The 23,359-nt window shown below is 40.1% G+C and overlaps 1 protein-coding gene across 4 annotated transcripts in view; it reads right to left on the bottom strand.

Moving 5' to 3' along the window:
• Positions 1-23,359, bottom strand: part of ARFGEF3 (ARFGEF family member 3) — a 206,982-nt gene that overhangs the window by 154,925 nt on the left and 28,698 nt on the right. For all 4 annotated transcript variants that reach the window (XM_007190935.2, XM_007190936.2, XM_007190934.2 and 1 more), the window contains exons 3-4: positions 8,520-8,601; positions 4,366-4,497 (exon numbers count right to left, since the gene is read on the bottom strand). In XM_007190935.2, the coding sequence (XP_007190997.2) occupies positions 4,366-4,497; positions 8,520-8,601 (214 nt within the window). The remainder of the gene's footprint in view (positions 1-4,365; positions 4,498-8,519; positions 8,602-23,359) is intronic.

A 23,359-nucleotide genomic window follows, 5' to 3' on the forward strand; every position in this document is an offset into this window, starting at 1 on the left:
TACAAAGCTACAGTAATCAAGACAATATGGCACTGGCACAAAAACAGAAACATAGATCAATGGAACAAGATAGAAAGCCCAGAGATTAACCCACGCACCTATGGTCAACTAATCTATGACAAAGGAGGCAAAGATATACAATGGAGAAAAGACAGTCTCTTCAATAAGTGGTGCTGGGAAAACTGGACAGCTACATGTAAAAGAATGAAATTAGAATACTCCCTAACACCATACACAAAAATAAACTCAAAATGGATTAGAGACCTAAATATAAGACTGGACACTATAAAACTCTTAGAGGAAAACATAGGAAGAACACTCTTTGACATAAATCACAGCAAGATCTTTTTTGATCCACCTCCTAGAGTAATGGAAATAAAAACAAAAATAAACAAGTGGGACCTAATGAAACTACAAAGCTTTTGCACAGCAAAGGAAACCATAAACAAGACAAAAAGACAACCCTCAGAATGGGAGAAAATATTTGCAAATGAATCAACGGACAAAGGATTAATCTCCAAAATATATAAACAGCTCATTCAGCTCAATATCAAAGAAACAAACACCCCAATCCAAAAATGGGCAGAAGACCTAAATAGACATTTCTCCAAAGAAGACATACAGACGGCCACGAAGCACATGAAAAGATGCTCAACATCACTAATTATTAGAGAAATGCAAATCAAAACTACAATGATGTGTCACCTCACTCCTGGTAGAATGGGCATCATCAGAAAATCTACAAACAACAAATGCTGGAGAGGGTGTGGAGAAAAGGGAACCCTCTTGCACTGTTGGTGGGAATGTAAATTGATACAGCCACTATGGAGAACAATATGGAGGTTCCTTAAAAAACTAAAAATAGAATTACCATATGACCCAGCAATCCCACTACTGGGCATATACCCAGAGAAAACCGTAATTCAAAAGGACACATGCACCCGAATGTTCATTGCAGCACTATTTACAATAGCCAGGTCATGGAAGCAACCTAAATGCCCATCAACAGACGAATGGATAAAGAAGTTGTGGTACATATATACAATGGAATATTACTCAGCCATAAAAAGGAACGAAATTGAGTCATTTGTTGAGACGTGGATGGATCTAGAGACTGTCATACAGAGTGAAGTAAGTCAGAAAGAGAAAAACAAATATCGTATATTAATGCATGTATGTGGAACCTAGAAAAATGGTACAGATGAGCCAGTTTGCAGGGCAGAAGTTGAGACACAGATGTAGAGAATGGACATATGGACACCAAGGGGGGAAAACTGCGGTGAGGTGGGGATGGTGGTGTGCTGAATTGGGCGATTGGGATTGACATGTATACACTGATGTGTATAAAACTGATGCCTAATAAGAACCTGCAGTATAAAAAAACAAACAAAACAACTAATACTAAACTTTCATTGGGTTATTTGTATGGAAATATGTTAATATAAATGTTTCAGACATTACATGAAATTTCTAAAAATGTTATATTTGTATTTGTATGGAAATATGTATGGAAATATGTTAATATAAATGTTTCAGACATTACATGAAATTTCTAAAAATCTTATATTTGTATTTGTATGGAAATATGTATGGAAATATGTTAATATAAATGTTTCAGACATTACAGGAAACTTCTAAAAATCTTATATGTTCTGGTATAAGGTTATAAGTAATAATCCTAGTTATTACTTTAAAATGTATATCTCAGAAATAACTAATTTTCTTGTCAACTGCATTATTATGAACTTTCATCAAATCTTTAACCATGGTCATTTTTAAGTCTTCTGTCATTTACAGACAGTTCTGGGTGTACTCTGATGATTTTGCAAGTATGTTCCTATAAAAGGGTTTCATCTTCAAGAAATTCATGGAAAAGACTCTGACAAGTACAGGTTTCTGGTAACTGACTGTACTGCTGAACTGAATGAATAAGCATTTTCAGAACTCTAATGAAAAACTGATGAACTCATAAAAGTGCTAACAAAAGATCAAGATGAAAAAAAAAATTAATTACATGGGACTGAGTGAACTGATGAGGATGAGTATAATTTTTGTGACTTTCTGTCTGAATTAAAAAAAAAAATCCCACAAGGACTCAGAGGCAAAGAATATACAAATCAATTTTCACTGCAAAGTAAAGGAGCTGTTACAGTGGAGGATTACTGGACTGAATGTCAATATTATGACATAGTATGAGTGTGAAAAAATAAATAAATAAATAAATAAATAAAAAATAAAATAAAATAAAATAGAAGTATACTACAAAAAAACTAGCTTAAGGCTAGGTTTATTGTGAATTGAAATATGTTTTCCCAATACCAACAATGTTTAAATTTTTAAAAACAATAGCATGTACCAAAGGCCCTTATCTTTTAAAAAATTTTTGGATATCTAATTATGAAGAACGGCAGCCCAGATTATTGTTTTTCTTTTTTTCTGACAGTGTCTGATCTATTCCCAGACATTAACTACAAGTACCACAGTCTAGTATGGTATCATTAGAAAGTCCATTAAGACAGGCTTTCCAGGATTTCCAGCAGAGCTTACATGTATCAACTGCTGTCCTCAGCAAGGCTAGCAGAAGGCACCACTGGGCTGGAATTAGAAAGCAAGTATAAGTTTTTAAAACAGGTGTTTCTGTTGACATAACCATTAAACATCCTGTTCCTCCACAGCTCCTAGAAGAATAGGTACTTTCTCATTTTAATTTTTAATACAAATTCCTGTTTTCCATGAAAAGCTGTATTCCTGGGAGGATTTCCAGAATAATATGAAATCTGTAAGGTGTGTCTCTTAGTATGACATCAACGCTCATCCTCCAGTATTTGGAGACCTTTTAGTGGAAGAAGGATCAACAGGCTAGACTTGAAAGTCGTAAAAGCGATGAACATGGCAGTTGGCCTTGCCTCTCTCAATGGTGGCACAGAGGTAGCAGAAAAGTAAAACAAATCTAAGAGGCAGTTACTCTTCGGTTCCTAGGAATGCACAGCTGCCCAATGTTTGTCAAAGGATAAGGCAAAACTGGACATTCCAGAATCAAAGAAAGTTAAAGTCCATGAGAGCTTAAAAATCAGGTAGTTCAGAGATTCTCAGTGTTTACTGTGTATAACAATATTCCTAGACCCACCCACTGAGATTATGACTCAGCAGCAGTACATAGTGGTAGCAGAAGTAGTAGGAATAGAAGTAGTAATGTACAACACTTCTAAAGCACTTGCTTTGGGCCAGATACTGTGCTAAATTCCTTACAACTATCACCTTACTTAATCCTCACAATAGTCCTATTGGGTAGGTGCTTCTATTTCTCCCATTCTCCAGATGAGGAGACCAAAGCATAGAGTGGGGTTCAGGAATCTGTCCAAGGAAATCCAACTAGGAAGTGAGTAAGTATTCAAACCCAGACAGGCTGGCTTCAAAGTCTGAGCTCTTAATCACTACAGTAATCACTTAATCACTACACTTAATCACTTAATCACTACACTACCTACCAACAGGGCTAGGGGGAGACCCAGGGCATTAAGACAATGTCATGATTGAAGTTGATCTTTTCTCTTCTCAATGGAGAAACTGAAAGCCGGAAAAGTGACATCTCTTATCGAAGATAAAAATCCTTCAGTGCATTTCCAGGAAGAAATCAACCACTATATGACACCAACTACTCTTACACATTTCTCTACACACACTCCTCTAGTAGGGAAATGGACGGATGACGTGATCAAAAGCCACCTCATGGGTTCCAGCTGTGTTACTCTGACCAAGGTGCTGTTCTGGGATAGAGATTTCCATCCTTTTCTGCCCAACTCACTGTTCACTCACAGGAGGGAAAAAAGGGGAAAAAGGGATGGGAGAGACGCCATCCCATGTGGGAGATAAGGTTCACATAATTTGAGGATGGAAATAAAGCTTTGATTCTGATATGGCTCCCAAGGATGGTCTCCCTTCCCTTAAACTGACTATTCTAAAACCTTTGTATATGTCAAAACATCATTAGGTCTTTGCTTTGTTTTACCATATACAGGCAGGCAGAATGCCTAGAATGATCAGATCTACCCCAAGCTGCAACTACTCACATACATTCTCTCAAAGGGTCACAAAAACATTTCCTAACGACATTTGATATGCAAGATCAGGCCAAAAATCTTACGGACTTATTGAACGTACCTTTTTACTTACGTTGAACAGAAATGATCGTTGTCATTTCTGTTCAACGATCAAGGTTATTCTAGGGCACCCTAAGCAAGGATAATAACCATATATTCCAAATGACCACCACGCCAGAGGCATTTTCAGGATGACAGTGAGGGCGGGAGCATCAGCGTTTGTTCCCGTCCCAGTGACGCAAACTGGGAGCCGCGTCCAACCCACCTTCATCACTTCCACCTGCAGGTCTTCGTGGAGGGAAGGCGTCACTTTCACGGTGTTCAGGATCTGATTGAGCAGCTGCTTCTCATCAGAGTCCGTTTCCATGGATACAAACCTCTCTTCCGCCAGAAGCTTCTGTAAAGAGGCACAAGGCAGTGATCACAGATAGGCTTTCCCCTGCCGCCTTATTCTGTTGTAGCTTAGCATGTACTGAGGATAACGTTTCTTACTCTAGCTGGAGGCCATTAGAAGAAGCGGCTGCTGTGTGCCATTAAAAAGAAAAATGCACCAAGCCTTTGGTAAACGGTTTCTGGCAAAGCCTTTTTCTTGCTATTAGATAATTCACTCTAAATTTTATGAAGTGCAGTTCTAACGTGGTGGCCAAATAGGTCATTTGGTTGGTGGGGACGGAGGACGAATGTGCCAAGGGGAATGTAGCCCCTCACAACATTCACGTTGACACTTGCTTTTTTTCTTTTTTTTTTTTAAATTTTTTAATCTGTTTATTTTTGGCTGTGTTGGGTCTTCGTTGCTGCGTGCGGGCTTTCTCTAGTTGTGGAGAGCGGGGGCTACTCTTCATCGCAGTGCTCGGGCTTCTCACTGCGGTAGCTTCTCTTGTTGTGGAGCACGGGCTCTAGGCACATGGGCTCAGTAGTTGTGGCTCGTGGGCTCTAGAGCGCAGGCTCATTAGTTGTGGCACATGGGCTTAGTTGCTCCGCCGCATGTGGGATCTTCCCAGACCAGGGCTTGAACCCGTGTCCCCTGCAATGGCAGGCGGATTCTTAACCACTGCACCACCAGGGAAGCCCAACACTTGCCCGTTCTGAATGTAGCTTTGTCACAGGAAAGGAGAAGGTCCTGGAGACGAGTTAATTTTTCAAATATTTACCTTTGTACTTCCTAATGTGAGCTGTCATTTACCCAGGAATTATTCATGAATCTACAAATCTTAATACCATTCCATCAGAAAATCAATCCCACAAAAACCTACACAAGAAGACAGTCACTTTCATGAGGTTTCCCAGAAGTCATTACATCTCGCAGGATAGCTCTCCTCTATTTGAGAACAGTTCTTACTTTTCATAAAATTCTTTCTGAGGTTGTACCAAAACCCCACTGCCTAGCACCTCTATGCCCTCATCTGTCCCCGGAGTCATGCAGATTAAGCTTTTAAAACATCTCAAGTCAGCTATGAAGTCCACCTAAATCTCTTCTTCTCCACACTAAACCTCCTCGGGCGCCATCGGATGTTCTCCGCGTGACATGTCTTCACAGACACTCTCCTCCTTAACATGTGGCCTCCAGTGTGCATGTAACACTTCAAGGGTGGTCTGCTGGTACAGACGGGAGCACCCAAGAGTGCATATGAAGGCAAATGTATGGACTTTGGGTGATTATGATGAGTCAGTGTAGGTTCATCCTTGGTTAAAAAAAAAAGTACCATTCTGGGAGTGATGTTGATGCTATGGGAGGCTATGCATGTGTGGGGGGAGGGAGTATATGGGAAATTTCTGCACCTTCCTCGCAATTTTACTCTAAACCTAAAACTGCTCTAAAATAAGTCTTTGAAAAATAATAATAATAAAAAGATGGCAGAGGGGAAAGAAAGAAGTGGGGTCTTTGGTGGCACCATTGCTCTCCTATTCCAAACCTGGAATTGCTTACCTCTATAATTCTAGTTGTGTAAGATAATTAAATCTGTTTATTGCCTAAAACCAAACAAAAAACAGTAATGCAGAAGTTTAATCTCAGATCAAATTAGCTTAGTTCTAAGTCACAGCACATTCTGTGCTGACTCACCCAGAAACTTCTCATTCGCAAAGGCTGCAATTAAGCTGTTCTTCCCTACTCTGTCCTGGGGCAATTGATTTTTGAGACCCCAGTGTAGGATGGATTTTATATTTATCCCTATTAAATCTGTCCTTGTCCGATGCAGCATAGGGTTGCAGCCATGAAGAATTTTTGGTATTCTGATTCATCCAGGGTAATGACTCCCTCCTTCTAGCTGAATGTCACTGCAGATCCAGAAAACAAGTATTTTAAACCTTCTTCTTAGGACTCCCTGAATTTGTCTATACAGCTATACCTCATTTTATTGCACTTAGCTTTACTCCACTTCACAGGTATTGTGTTTTTTATAAATTGAAGGTTTGTGGCAACCGTGTGTCAATCGAGTCTACTGGCCCCATTTTTTCAATAGCATTTGCCCACATCGTGTCTCTATGTCACATTTTGGTAATTCTGGTAATATTTTAAACCTTTTCATTATTACTGTATTTGTTATGATGATCTGTGATCAGTGATCTTTGATGTTACTGCTACAGCTGACTGAAGGCTCAAATGATGTTGGCATTCTTTATCCATAAGGTATTTTTTAATTAAGGTATGTACATTTTTTTAGACATAATGCTATTGCACACTTAAGAGACTACAGTATAGTGTAAACATAACTTCTATATGCACTGGAAAATCAAAACCTTCATGTGGCTTACTCTAATATTTGCTTTATTATGGTGGTCTGGAACTGAACCCACAATATCTCTGAGGTATTCTCTCAAAAGAGATTTTTGACTCTCGTGTAATGTATGTAGGGCAGCCCAGAGTTAGCTTATATACAAACCTGGTTTTACTTAAAGTGATAAAGACTAGAAAGCTCTTTAAAAATGCCTTAAGTTAATGGGAGGTCACAAGGGATGCTGAGAGGAAGACTCCCTGCCCCCCAGATCAGTGAAGTTCCCACGATTATTGAAAACATGATACTGTAACTTAGAGTGTTCGAGGGTTAAAAAAAAAAGTAACTAAATGGAAAATCTATATACTACTAAAGAAAAGGGAACATAAGTGGCAGGTCAAAACAAACTCCCATTCATTTTTTTTTAAATTAATTAATTTAGTTTTGGCTGTGTTGGGTCTTCGTCGCTGCGCAAGGGCATTCTCTAGTTGCAGCAAGCAGGGGCTACTCTTCATTGCGGTGCGTGGGCTTCTCATTGCAGTGGCTTCTCTTGTTGCGGAGCACGGGCTCTAGGCGTGTGGGCTCAGTAGTTGTGGCTCGTGGGCTCTAGAGCGCGGGCTCAGTAATTGTGGCGCACGGGCTTAGCTGCTCCGTGGCATGTGGGATTTTCCCAGACCAGGGCTCGAACTTGTGTTCCCTGCATTGGCAGGCGGATTCTTAACCACTGCGCCCCCAGGGAAGTCCCCCATTCATTTTTAAAGTTGGCCCAATTACTTTGGAGAAAAGAAGAGTTTTTAATAACATTGTTTAAAATTTTTTTAAATGTTTAAGAATTTCTAATGCTATTGCATATTGAGATAAACATCCTCTAATTCCAATCTTCTAGGGAAAAAAGAGTTGTAATTTTCTTACTCTTTCATATTTATTTCTCTAAAGGTATTAGAGACTTCTCTGAACTTAAAGAGCTAACGATGAAACAGTAATGTGAGAAGACATCCAACAAATGCCGCCAATACCCGGTCATGCTGAAAGAATACCCCATAGGCTTGAACTCCACAGTGCTTGTCATTCACATACCAAACCACTTAAGAAGTCAATGTATCTATACAGCCAACAACTTTGCACCTTTGGAATTAGACCTATTATGTATGGTGTAAAACAAAATGAACAAATGTTCAGAGAAGGAAATGCATTTGTGCAATTTGACTTTTCTGACTAGACAAAATTTCTTTTTTCTTCCCAATCTTGTTCTGGAAACAAAACACATTAATCCATTCACCAACTTAACTGTAGAACAGAAAACAAAACAAACTCTTTCCAGCTTACCATCATTGCTCCTGACACAGACCCAGAGAACTTGAATGCATATAAGATTTGAGTTGGTATAGAACTGGAAGCATCTCTCTTGGGAGCCCTTACTCTGTTAAAAGTTTGGTGTCACAAAAAATATTTCATTTCTGTGTGGGCTTAGCTGAGTCTCCATGAGTCAGTGTCTGAACAACAAATGCTTAGCAAGATAATGCTGTACGCAGAGAAATGCTGGTAAATACCAGAAAATCCTGCTATCCTCTCTGGTTATTATCCAGTTCAATCAAATTTTTGTCTGGGTCTTTAAACAGCTAGTATTTAGAACGTTAACTATTTGCTCTTTCAATGCCAAAGTGGTCTGTCAATTTCTGTCATCCTGTTGCACTCAGAGCCATACCTGTATCCCTGCCAAGGCATGTTGGGCCAGCTTCACATTCTTGGATTCCAAAGCCAATTGGAGAGGCAGCAGGCATTTCTCCCTGGCAAACACATAAATAAGGACAACATGTGAGCTCAGCGATGCTGGCAGTCAAGTAATCCAAGCCTTATGTACACCCACCCCCAAATGCCGCCACACACGTACACAAAACTATGACCAATAATGAAACTGCACATGGATGTTAAAAAAAAACACAGCAAAAAAAAAAAAAAAAGCTGTGCAGAAATCATAGCATATCCTGGGAATTTCCTGGAGGTCCAGTGGTTAGGACTCCACACTTCCACTGCAGGGGGTTCAATCCCTGGTCGGGGAACTAAGATTCCTCAAGCCGCGCTGTGCGATCAAAGGAAAAAAAAAAAATCATAGCCTATCAGCAGCTCACCTTCTTAGGATGGCTACAGAGAAAACATACACAAGGACTCTCAAACAATTGTTTTGGTGAACTAATCATCACATGGAAGTCCCTTACCAGTCCATGAACACGCCTTGCTCTTTCTAGAAGTAATATAATTGCCTGTATTCAGTACACCTGGGGTGTATAACTCTAGAAAACACTGTTTATTTAGATTTCTATGCCTTGCTCATTCCTCTCCCCCACCTGGCAAGTGAGGGCATCACCACCACTACTCTGCCTCATGGATATAAACTGAAATTTGATGCACTTGTCAATTTCTTCCCCAATTCAAATTGTTCAATAATCACTTATAATTTATGAATTTGCCCTTTAGTCTCCATCAGGGAGACCGAAATTTTGTGATGGATTCTTTTTATTTTTTAATTTATTTTATTTTTGGGTGCGTTGGGTCTTCGTTGCTGTGCAGGCTTTCTCTAGTTGTGGAGAGAGGGGGCTACTCTTCATTGTGGTGCACGGGCTTCTCATTGCAGTGGCTTCTCTTGTCACAGAGCACAGGCCCTAGGTGGGAGGGCTTCAGTAGCTGCAGCACGCAGGCTCAGCAGTTTCCACACGCAGGCCCGAGAGCACGCGGGCTTCAGTAGTTGTGGCACATGGGCTCAGTAGTTGTGGCTCACGGGCTCTAGAGCGCAGGCTCAGTAGTGTGGCACACGGGCTTAGTTGCTCCACAGCACGTGGAATCTTCCTGGACCAGGGATCGAACCCATTTCCCCTGCATTGGCAGGCGGATTCTTAACCACTGCGCCACCAGGGAAGTCCCTGTGATGGATTTTTTTTTTTTAACATCTTTATTGGAGTATAATTGTTTTACAACGGTGTGTTAGTTTCTGCTGTAGAACAAAGTGAATCAGCCATACATATACATATATCCCCATATCTCCTCCCTCTTGCATCTCCCTCCCACTCTCCCTATCCCACCCCTCTAGGTGGTCACAAAGCACCGAGCTGATCTCCCTGTGCTATGCGGCTGCTTCCCGCTAGCTATCTATTTTACATTTGGTAGTTTATATAAGTCCATGCCACTCTCTCACTTCGCCCCAGCTTCCCCTTCCCCTTCCCCGTGCCTCAAGTCCATTCTCTATGTCTGTGTCTTTATTCCTGTCCTGCCCCCAGGTTCTTCAGAACCATTTTTTTTTTTTAGATTCCATATAAACATGTTTCCAAGACAGAAATACAAACTATCAACAGCTTTGATCCATGAGAAGTACCTGGCATCAAGTGAAAGACGAAAAAAATGGCTTGAGAACTACTTGTATATTTTGAAGCTTAAGAAAAAAATAACTGGGCCCTAAAATATGTTAGGAATAAACCAAAAGGGCTACAAAGAGAAATCTATTTTTCTGTAAGAAGCATTCACTCTAAATAATTAAACAATAGATCAAGAATTTTAATCAACCCATTATTTCCCCACAGAGTTACACTGGCACAACAAATGAAATGTTACTTAGTTTTACCAGGTTCCTCCACCCTGACTTAAACCAGAGCAGCCCCATTTTTATCTGTTTTATACTTTCAGCATAAACTGAAAGATTCACTGACTTTATAGAGTATGAAAGCCACAGGGTAACACTACGGGATTTCGTCACTGGAGGAATAAGGGTCACTGTTGCAGAACACAGTGAAACAGAAAGTTAATTATAGCTCTGATTCCTTCCTGCCCACCCTGCAGCTTTTCCATGGAATCCTCCATCAGCAGCTCCATGACAGATTGAGAGAGAGTTCCAGACACTCCCCCTAACGCCGGCCACAAAGAAAAAAACCAGACTATCAGAAAGAGCATTAAGCCCTCCTAATCCTTCTCACTATCCCCAAGTTACAATACCCCACTTTTATATGAAAATTGATTCACACTACAGCCATTTTTCATTAGTACATCCTTTGACAGGTGGATAAATTACCCAACTGTGTTACTTCCAGTTGGGTGGCTATAATTTTGTCGCTGTTATGGTTATCGTCAGCTTCTCTCAGTTATAAGGCAAACACTGCTATGCAGTCAGTTAAAGCAGGAATAGCTAATTTTCCCAATTTCGTTTCTTTTACTTAATCATAACCAGTTTACAAGCTTGGAAAAATTAATTGGAAGGGTGAAAGTCAAGTGAGAATGAGCAATAATGGGCTGATGGAGGAATTAACAGAAGAGCCATAGAACTTCATCTGGAAACCCTTGAAACAATCAAATTTCCACCAGGCTTAATTCACTGTGAAAGAACTTTCATCTCCAGTTTTTGGAGTCAGATCTGCCAATGAGGGCATGGTAGCAGTGGGCAAGTGTGGAGGTCCCAAACTCTTACAGTCTCATAGCCTGGGCCAGTGAAAGTCTCTGTCGAGTGGTTGTGTGCTGAAAATGCACAAGTATTACACATTTCTCATCAAAGGCACCAAACAAGAGTAGATGCCACATTCAGCAGCAACAAGGACCTTCCTGGAATGCTGAACCCCCTGACCCTTAGGGAGCAGCATTATGTTTGCAGATAAACAACAGCACGCCCAAATTGCTCTGCCATCGACAGTATCAGTCCTTGAAATCCTCATTCCACTCTCTTACCTACTTCTACATTCACACAATTTCTATTGCAGACCGGAAACAGATTGCTGACAAATGCCAGGACTACCAGGTCCCACCACGATTCCAGGGGACATCACTGAACTGTTCCCCGTGCCAGGCATAGTCACCAGGAAGGACTGGAAGATGTAATTGGTTCTGCTAGGTTTTGGTTTAATTGCAAGGTATCACCATTTAGTGGAAGGACTATGGGCTGTGGGATCACACAGACCTGGATTCAAACCCTAACAATTATAAATTGTTCAATCTCAGTTAATATACTTAACTCTGTTGAATCTTAGCTTCCTGGACTTCCCTGGTGGCGCAGTGGTTAAGAATCTGCCTGCCAATGCAATGCAACGGGTTTGATCCCTGGGCTGGGAAGATCCCACATGCTGCGGAGCAACTAAGCCCGTGTGCCACAACTACTGAGCCTGTGCTCTAGAGCCCGCAAGCCACAACTACTGAGCCCGTGCTCTAGAGCCCGCAAGCCACAACTACTGAGCCCGTGTGCCACAACTACTGAAGCCTGTGTGCCTACAGCCCGTGCTCCGCAACAAGAGAAGCCACCGCACCGCAACGAAGAGTAGCCCCAGCTCGCCACAACTAGAGAAAGCCTGCATGCAGCAACGAAGACCCAACGCAGCCAAATAAATAAATAAATAAATATTAAAAAAAAAAAAAATCTTAGCTTCCCAATCCATAGCAAGAGCATCTTAAGACCAATCCTGCAGGGTTATAGTAAAGAGTACAGAAAATATATATCAGGGGTTGCAAAACTTTTTCCATAAAGAGGTAGATAAAAAAATATTTTAGGCTTTGAAGAGCATACGGTCTCTGTGCTCAACGCTGCTATAGCACAAAAGCAGTCAGAGACAACATGTAAATCAATGAGCATGGCTACATTCCAATAAAACTTTATTTACAGGACTTCCCTGGTGGCACAGTGGTTAAGAATCTGCCTGCCAGTGCAGCGGACACAAGTTCAAGCCCTGGTCCAAGAAGATCCCTCATGCCGTGGAGCAACTAAGCCCATGCGCCACAACTACTGAGCCGGCGCTCTAGAGCCCGTGAGCCACAACTACTGAGCCCAAGTGCCACAACTACTGAAGCCCGTGTGCCTAGAGCCCGTGCTCCGCAACAAGAGAAGCCACCACAATGAGAAGCCCGCGCTCAGCAACAAAGACCCAACACAACCAAAACTAAATACATGAATAAATAAATTTATTAAAAAACAACAGAAAACTTTATTTACAAAAACAGGCAACAGGCCAGATTTGGCCTACAGGCTAGTTGCCCAGCCCTGATATAGACAAAGGCCCAGCAAAGACCACGATTTTCAGTATAGGATAAGAAGGTCTATCTCATCTTGTCAGAGTATCCAGAAAGATTTTGCAAAGGACATAGAGCACATGTCCTGGGAGGGTCTTAGCAAGACAGATTTCTCTTAGAAAATCAGTGCTTTGAGGAAGCAGACTGACAGACTTCATCTGGGTACTAAACCAAGGCACTCCATCCATCCAACTATCTATCCAAGCAACATTTGAGTGCCTGCTGTGTGCAAGGCACCGTCATGGATGCTTGGAAAGACCCAACAAGGAACGAGACGGAACAGATACTTGGTTTCATTTTATTCATGGGATAAAAAGCAGAATAAAAATTACTTGTTATTTCGCTATTTAGTCTACCAGTCACTGTAACCTTAAAATAGGCATTCTTACCCTTGTTCTACATTTGAGAAAATGGAGATTCAGAGAGGGTTCACAGCCTGCCCAACGTTACATGGTTAAAATCTATCGGAGACAATTCAAACGGAAATCTGTCTCACTCCCAAGACCAAGTTTCTTCCAACACCCTTTGGTGTCAAAAGATCAGAGCAAAGCTAGGATAGTTCTGTTTCTTAAGCTTTTTTGGATCATGAACACAAAAAGATCCTCTTCCTAGAGGAGCATGCAAGTAATTTCAGGGGATTCACAGGCCCCCCCAAGCCCTAACTCCACATAGATCCCAAGTTAAGAGCCCCTGCTTTCTGGAGAAAGGACCTGCCCAATATGGCAGAAACTTCCGTGTCTGTGTAAGAGAAGTGGACCATGTTCCCTGGCTGAGCTCAGGGTTCCACTAGGATGAAAAGCTTTGAAGTGATGTTACACTGAGCCCTAAAGCAGAGAGGTGGGTGGGTGGGTGTGTGTGTGGGTGTGTGTGTGTGTGTGTGTGTAGGAGGTGAGAGGGATGACTAACCCTCCTCAGGATCCAAGGCCTCGCAGCGCCTCAGCTCCAGCAGTCCCCTAGATGAGTGTCATGAGCCTCAGATCACGACTTCGACAGGAAACGAACACACGCGGGGCACACTGATTTCACTGCTTGCTCTGTGGTACCATAAAAACCCTGCTGCCTTAATTTTTTAAAGTGATTTTAATAAAAGAGAATAACAGGCCTGTTAACTGAGTCTCAGGATGAAATTTATAATGAAGATGCAACGTGGCACACGCTCAGTCCCCTCTGCACAGACCATCTTGGAATAAATCACCTTTTGATCTTGCTAGATGATGCCTAATTGGGGAAAGGGCATACCAAAACCAACATTCAGTTACATGAAGTGATTATTTTTTATGCACGAGCATGTGCAAGATCACTCTTGCCTAATTAAATATGGACAGTGGCCCCAGGTTTCATGCCCTGGCATATCATTATTTCTTAAAGAAGAATAATAAGCAGCTCTGCACATGCACAAGGAAGACATTATCCCGCGACAGTGTCTGGTTGTGTCAAGGAGACTGAGTCTCTCTCCTTAACTGTGTTGTCATGGTTCACAGACCAGCTTTATTGGGCTGGAAGATAACAATGGACAAAGGGAAATTAAAGTGGGTGAATAGGGGAACAGATAGGATTTACCAAAACTTACCTTTCAATAATGAGCACAAAAATGAACTTCATGTAAAACCAAACCTGTTTCTGAATTTTAGGTTGCTTCCTCTTTGATGCACTACATGGGATGGAGCACAAAGATACCTTAGATTTCTGAGGTCTGCTTATACTGTATACTTCTAGGATTCTATGATCTAAGCCATTTATTCAGTTACTGTCTGGATTCCTTCACATAATAACCATGGCTCTGATCGAATATCAGTGGCCTGTATGTCCCAAGTACCATGTTCACACTGTCGTATTTACTATTTTATTATGTAGAGATTTAACTGTTGACAAAACAAACTAAGAGAGACTAGATTACCTGCCCAAGGCCACATGTTTGTAAATGACAGAGCTGTGATTTAAATTTAGACCATCTGTCTTTAAAACCCCTGTTCTCTGGCCTCCGCCAGCCGCCAGCTCCCCACCAACCGGGGCATACGGCACCCTGCTTTACAAACAGCAATCCAGATGTCCACCCGTTTAAAAGAATGGGGACAGACATCAAATAAGTAATGTAAATTATCTTACTGTGAGGGTCGTTCATGAAGCAATGTGTTACATTTGACAGTTGGAATGTAGTTATGAATGCAGTTATGGAAAGGTATATACAGTTTGGATGAGTGGGATAAATGTGGCTTTGGATCTAGCTGCTGGGTTCAGCCATCACTTTTCCTAGTAATCATGACCTTTCCTAGTTTGAGTACAGAAGGTTTTTCAGCCCCTTGTTGTGACACTTGGGATATTATTTGTGTTTATAAATACCGATGCTTTAAACAGTTTGCATCAACACTGATGAATTTTCATTGACTAAGCTTTCGCCAGAGCCAATTCACTGAGCCAATTGGAACTGAATTGTTTCCTTAATTGATTTTCTCTGCAGTGCAGTTAAAATGTTTCCATTTTATTTCTATTTTCACTCCTATTTTTATGAAATTATCTTCATCAGTAACCTCTATATTTCGCAACAAAGATTAGATTCATCCTTCAGGAACTGTTCTAGGCCCTAGGGATACAACTGTGAACAACATAAAATCCCATTTCTCCTGCAGGATTTCGAGATGCCTTAGCAAGCCTATTGCGATTATTAAGTAGGACATACGAAACTTCCATTTTCTGTACATTGGAAAGGGTTGAATATCCGTAATTTTACATGATTCACTCTGTTAAAAAGAATCCTAAATAGATAACCAACAAGGTCCTACTGTACAGCACAGGGAACTATACTCAATATCTTGTAATAACCTGTAAGGAAAAAGAATCTGAGAAAGGATATACATATATATGTATAACTGAATCACTTTGCTGTGTACCTGAAACTAACATGACATTGTAAATCAACTATATTTCAATAAAAATTTTTTAGAAAAGAATCCTAAATAATATAATATGGTTATGCTCATATTTTCCCTCAAAATATACTTTTATTATATTTCATTATAAAAGGCATACATGTACATTACAAAATCCAAACAATACAGAGAGACACACAACAATGAAAATTAATTAGGGCACTACCTAAGAAAAGAGCTGGGCTGAATGCTGACCATGGGTATGTCCAGAGAGTGGCATGGGGGATCTTTTGTTTTCTTTCTATCTGTATTAATTTTCATATAATAACTCTAGAGTATACTGATATAATCTGAAGAAAATATTCATAAAGCCACAAAGTCACTGGACTCCTCACAAGTTAACATCGCAGCATTTTCTTCTCCTGTTCAGCTCAAATATGTGAGTGAATCTGCACATACACAGAGAAAATATTAAACATGGAACTCATTTTCTTCCTGGCACTTACATCAACAGTCCAAGTGTTCTTTTTAGCAATTATATGTACACTTCTTGTTTATAAAGTAAACCTCCATTTACCTGATGGGCCTCACTATGCTAATAGGTTTTTGTAATGAGAGGACAACTGCAGACAATTTAGTAGGTTATCAATCACCTGAAAATTTTTAAATACTATCTAGATTTTTATCTTTGCTATTTGACATGTCTAAAAAATAAGCTGTAAAAGAATAGAAAGCAACAAAAATATGAAAACCTTTTGGTATATTATTGTAATAGGGAAATGGGTTTATCTTCTTCATTTTAATATTCTTGCAATATTTAAAAAATATAAAACATAATAGGTCAAGAAGATAATTTATAAGAGTAAATTTTTATTCATTTTGAAAAAAATTTTTTCCAATGACTTATTGAGACATGTAAGTTACATACAACATTGTAGAAGTTTAAAGTGTACAACAAAATGATTTGATATATGTATATATTGCAAAATAACGACCCCAATAAGTTTAGTTAACAAGAATCACCTCACATAGTTACAGTTTTTTTTCTTGTGATGAGAACTTTGAAGATCTATTCTCTTAGCAACTTTCAAATATATAATGTAGTATTGTTATAGTCACCATGGTGTATATTATATCCCCATAGCTTATATATCTTTGAAAAAAATTAAAGGTGGCTTGGTATTTCCACCTGCAATCTAGAATTATCAATACTACTACTTCTACCAAAAGATATAAATTCTATGTAATCGGGGGAAAAACACTAAAGATTTTCTTTTTTTTCCCCCTAGAGGAAAAAAAGGAGAAAATAAAGTCCATATTAATCATAAGGAGGTTGTTCTTGATTATTTTTAACAACTACTGAGCATCTATTATGTCTGGGGCCCTGCACATGGCACTGAGTAAAGAACAGAGGAAAACAGATATCATTCCTTTTCAAGACAGGGGCAAGTGTAAATGTGTACATTCACCTTCTGAATGGATGAATGAGTAAACAAACGAACAAATAAATAAGTGGAAAATGCCTAAGAAGTGTTAACATAAAGGCCATTTAAAGATTGGTTGAGCTTATAAAAATAAACAAGTCCGGTTAAAAAAAAAAAAAAAAGACCAAATCAAGTGGCATTCCCATTCCATTGGATACAACACTCTGTGTTGGACACAACATACTGGCTTTTCTCTTTGGATGGAGTGTTCTGTCACTTTCAACCAGAGGATTACTAACTGATACAAGGGAGAGCGACAGTGGATGTCACAGAAGTGCCAACTGTTAAAGCCTTAGTGTGCCACACACCAGGCTAAGGGCCTAGGCACACAATTTCATCTAAGCTGCACACCAACCCAACGAGGAAGGACGAATGTTACCGACATTTACTGATGAGGGAGGTGAAAGGGAGAGAGGACCAGTCACTCCTGGACAAGGGCTGGAGCAGCGCTGGACCCCTGAACTCAAGCTCCTTAACAGCACGTGACGTGAATGGTTACCATTTGTCACTCTCACACCTGTTCCAAGGCCTGGTTAAGCATTTCACACACAGCAAGCCTGTGAAGCACCCTTCACAAAGAAACTCCTTTCTGTCCATGGTCAATCCATCCTTATACTTCCTCACTTTATCTCCCACATCAATCATTCACGTGTGAACTTTTACATTTTTCCACTTATAAACCCCTCCTCACCTCCATCAACACACTTATCAGTTCCTCATATAACCACTTCCTGCGGCACCATGGAAAGATTTTACTCTTTAATTCTGTCATCAAAAACAATTTGTCAATGTATCTCAAGAGCTTAAAAATATTAGTATGCTCTGACCGAGGATTTTCTATTGTATGAACCTTTTCTAAAGAAATCATCAGAGATACAGCAAAGTTTCAGGTGCAGAGATTTATCGGTAGTTTCATTTATAATGTAAATAAGGTTAAATAAATTCTGGTACATCTCTGAAATGGAATAACGTACAATAATTTAAAGTATCTTGAAAAGTTTTTATTAACACAGGAAAATGCTTTGAAAATGTTATGTCGAGGAAATTTAAAATGAGAATACAATGTAGAAAATATACCATACCATGGTCCTACACTTGAATTAAAAAGTTATATACACACACAAGTGAGTGGAGGAGAAAGGGACTGAGGCTGGAAAGAAATTCCTCAAAACCCCTCTGGAATATATCTCAGTCTTTTGGGAACATGGATGGTTTTGGTTTTATTATTTACATGTTTTAACATTTAAAAATCTTTCAATAATAAAATATATTACCTTTAGAAATAGAGAAGAAGTGACGCTAGCCCTCTCCCATATGTGCATAAACACATGCCCCCTTTCCTTCAAAGCTCTGGCCTAGCATCCTCAAAGGCTGTGTTTCCAGGAACGGCTTCAATCTAATCCTTCCTGAATTTCCTCTGTGCTAACTTCATCTCTTCATCAAGTCACTACCCTTCCCACTTTATCAAAAGCTGGGCAATATTCCTGGAATAGTTTCTCTTTCCCCAAAGACATTTCCTTAGCATCTTTCAAACACTTACTGAATTCTTTCTTCTCCCCAAAACCTTTGTGGCTGAAAATAGGCTTGCTTATGACCCTCAAGTATTGATATAATTACCATAGTCACAAGTATCTAAAATCAGTATGCTTAAATTAATTTTGCTTCTTTCTATGGCATGTTTTACTTCCAATCAAGCTTTCAGGTTTACAGTGTGAATATGCTGACAGAATGAAACATGCCTGTGGGAATCGCCCTGCCCTGGACCATGGGACCACAGGCATTTTGTTCCTTAATGATTTTTTTCATGATGAAAATGCTCTGACAGGCAATCTAGAGGCAAGACTCTGCCCGGAATCTCTGTCGCGGAGGGGCAAGTAGGGAGAAACCACTAGAACAAATAAGATTTCTAACTCGAATACTCAAATCTTAGGGAAGAAGAGAAAATGAGCCATACCACAACATCATCTTTTTTATGTGCCGATAACTTTATGCAAATGGTAGTTACCTCTTGAAAAACAGCAAGTCTATGCAATAAACATCATTCAGAAACGCCTATATAACCAAAAACAGGTAACTCAAAAAACCAAAACTAACCCCTCTGAGACAAAACTGTGATTTCTTTACATTCTATTCAGAACTCACTGGCCTATTAAAGCTCACAAATAATGTGTATACATTTATTATAATGACTTCTCACCACTTAAATGTCATGACAGCAAAACGGTAGGATTAAATGTCAAGTTGCATTTTTCTGTGAGATAGAAATTTCCAGTTATGATGTCAAAACGCCTGTAAAACCAGTCTATTAGCAAATCAATACAAATGTCAGAACTAAAATTTGTATTCCTCAATGGCTAATAATCTTTGAGAAGTAAGTAAGATATTCAGTAATAAAAAGATTTTTTATTTTAATATTTATGTAGACATCCAGGCTCTGTATGAAGTATTAGGCATAATGATGAATGAGACGGAGTTCCTGCCCACAAGGAACCCACTGTCTAAGGGAGATAACACAGGTAAAAAGTAATAGGCACTCGTATTAAGGTACACACAACTACAGAAGTAGATAATAGGGGCAGGAGAGATCCTATCTAGAAAAATTCAAATGTCTTCATGCACGAGGTGATACTCATTTGGCCCTGAAAAAGGAGGGGACAGTATGGGACTTGGTCAGCCAGGTGAGGAAGAGGGAAAGGACATACCCAGCTGAGACTGCGAGTGCAAAGGCAGAGTGGATTCATGGAACAGCCCAAGTACAATTATGACCCAATAAGTCATGGTGGGAAGACTGGTGAGAAATGAGTTTGACAAAGTAGATTTGAACCAGGTTTTGAAGGGTCTCGCATGCGACACCAGAGAGACTGGTCTTTAGCCAATTGAAAATAAAGAGCTAATAAAAGATTTTTAATCAAGGGAATGAGGTGATCTCAGACATTTTCTATACAAAATGGAACTCTGGCTACAATGTGGAAAATGGATAAAAAGTACAAATATCATGGAAAAAATTTTGGAGTCAAACTAATCTGGTTCAAATTTAGGCTCTGCCAATTACAACCTGTGCACTAAGTTTTCAACCTCTTCAAGTCTCATTTTATTCATCTCAAAATACAGAAGTAACATTACCTACCTTGAGAAGTACTGTGATGATTAGATAAGAAGCTACATTAGAAACATTGCTGATTGCCAGCCTAACCTTCTCAGCACTCCTGAAGACGCCTGGGCCAACCCCCTTCTCTTCCAACCCCTGGCTCTGTCCTGCCCCAGGAGAGGTCTCGTGGGCACAGGTATGGACATCCCAGACTACAGGCAAATCTCAGACCACAACCCATGCAAACAGCTGCCCTGTGGCCAGGCCTCAAGCCTAGAGATGCACATTCCCAAAGACAGAGGTGGGGAAAGGGCCCACATGCTGTTTCTAGAATGAGGCTCAGCATAATCTAAGTAGGGAACTCTTAAGTCTCAAGTACTCAGAGCATGAGCTGAGGGTGCAGGGTGGGCTCTGGGTGGGAATGTTCCCTTCGCCCCGAGGAGAAGGAGAACGGGGCCTCTACAACATGAGCCCAGGGCAGGGTCCCACCTCACCCAGGGCTTAGGGTGGTATGATTCTGCCTAACATCTTGTACACCCAACAAATGATTGTGGTCATGGTACTTTTTCTTACTGGTCACACTGTCTTGTTATTATAGTTTTCTTGTTGATATTATTTACTGGCAGTGGAAAGACCTGGAAGAAGGAACTGCCCTCTGCTATAGGGGCGTAGTCCTGAAAGTACAATGTACTTGGGCCTGTATTAAAAAATGGAAAGGAGGAAACAGAACCTAGAGATAGCACAGAAGTAGAGTAGAGAGGACCTACTGGAAGAACAGTTTTGAGGAAGGAAGTGGGAATGATAATAACTAAAGTTTTGTAATATTTTGAGTTCAAGATTCCTTTGGGCATCCAAGTACTAACAAATAGAAAACTGGATGTACCTATCTGGAGCTCAGAAAAAAATGTAGACAGTAGCCATCTAAAAGTGGTAGCTGAAACCTTGGAAGTGGATGAAACTTCCAAGGAAAAGTAAGAGATGTAAAACAGAAGGACAGAGCTTAGAAAAATCCCTCCAGTCAGTGAGTGGAGAAAAGAAATGATGCCAGCAAAGGAAAAGTCAGAGGAACCTGTGATGCTCAAGAAGATGGCAGAAAGAAGGCTGCCTTCAAGATATGTCCTTACAGTATTAACACCAATCGGTCACTGAGTGCCCACTCAGTGCCAGGCATTATGACTTGGCGTATATACATGATCTCATTTAATTTAGTACTTACAGCACTATGTTAATAGGTAATTATTTCCATGCCATCAATGAGCTAACAGGCTCAGAGATAGTAAGTAACTTGTCCCATGTCACATAACTACTGTGAAGCATTAGGTGCCGTTATAAGCTGAACCCTACTGTTAAAACTTAGGAAAAACTAGGAACACTTTGGTCTCTGTTGTAGAGAAGAAGGTATGGAAAGGAAGAGAAGTGATGAGCCCATCCAATGGAAGAGGCTGTGAACTAGGAACTTTCTCATTATGTTACCTCGTTTAATCCTCATGAGAAATGGGGCAGTGGACATTATCAAGCCCATCTTACAGTTCAAGACACGGAGGCTCCCAGAGCCAAGTAGCCATGGACAGAGCTGGTAGATGGATGAGTCCAGATTCAAATGTAAGGACTGTGTGACACAAAAGCCTACACTCTTTCCATAGCAACATGTTGCCTCTCCATCATTAGGGAACAGGAACTAAAAGTGGAAGGGAAAGAGGCAGCTACAACGTGGAAACAAACACAGACCTTCCTGGAAATTAACCAAAGTAATAAAAAATATTAATCATCCAGTTGTCTTATGTTCTCCCCTAAAACAACCCAGCAGCACATGAAAGCCAGTGCAATAATCCCCACTTCTCTCAGGACAAGTACCATCAAGAATTGTTTCTGTCTGAGTAAAGATGCGCTTTGGCAAGGATGTGGAGAAAAGGGAACCCTGTGCACTGTTAGTGGGAATATAAATTGGTGCAGCAACTATGGAAAACAGTAGGGAGATTCCTCAAAAAATTAAATATGGAATTACCATATGGTCCAGCAATCCCTCGTCTGGGTATATACTCAAATGAAATCAGTATCTAAAAGAAATAGCCACATTCCCATGTTCATTGCTGCTTTATTCACAATAGCCAAGTTATGGAAACAACTTAAGTGTTCATCAACAGATGAATGGATAAAGAAAAGGTGATATCTATCTAGCTACAGATAGAACCACACACAATGGAATATTATTCAGCCATAAAGAGGAAGGAAATCCTGCCATTTGCAACAACATTGGTGAATCTACAAGACATTGTGCTAAATGAAATAAGCCAGAGGCAGAAATACAAATACTGCATGAGCACACACACTTATATGTGAAATCTAAAAAAAAAGTCAAACTCAGAGAAAGAGGGAGTAGAATGGTGGTTGCCAAAGGCTGGAGGGCGGGGGAATAGGGAGACGCTGGTCACAGGGTACAAACTTTCAGTTATGAGATGGATTAGTTCTGGGGATCTGATGAACAGCTTAGTGACTACAGTCAGTAATACTGTACTGTATGTATACTTGAATCTTGTATACTTGAATCTTGCTAAGAGAGTAGATCTTAAGTGTTCTCACCATACACACACACACACACACTATGTGAGGTGTTGGATGTGTTGATTAACTTGATTATGGTAATCATTTCACAATGTATACATATATCAAATCAATACACTGTACACCTTAAATATATACAATCTTATTTGTCAATTACACCTCAATAAAGCTGGAGGGGGCAGAATGAAACCTTTTATATTTTGAAGTTACAGTCTCTATCCCCTGTTTAAAGCGCTGCAGCTCTTTTCTCCACAGGCATTGAAAATCACTTTCAGCCATCCACGTACACAGATGACTCCCTTTAAGCAATTCATTTTGACAATAAGCATCAGGCAGAGAACAGTGATGTTAAATTTTATTTTCCCATAAGCAGCAACTTCTCCCAGCAATAATATGTTTGTGGTATTTCAACAACTGAATATCCCAACACATTCAGCCCTGCAAGCACTTTTTAAAAAATAGGTCTTAGGTGAACGCCAAAAAAGGTTAGTTTGGTTCCTTATTAGCTGCC

Source organism: Balaenoptera acutorostrata, chromosome 14 (assembly GCF_949987535.1).
Source record: "Balaenoptera acutorostrata chromosome 14, mBalAcu1.1, whole genome shotgun sequence".
Classification (NCBI taxonomy): Eukaryota; Metazoa; Chordata; class Mammalia; order Artiodactyla; family Balaenopteridae; genus Balaenoptera; species Balaenoptera acutorostrata.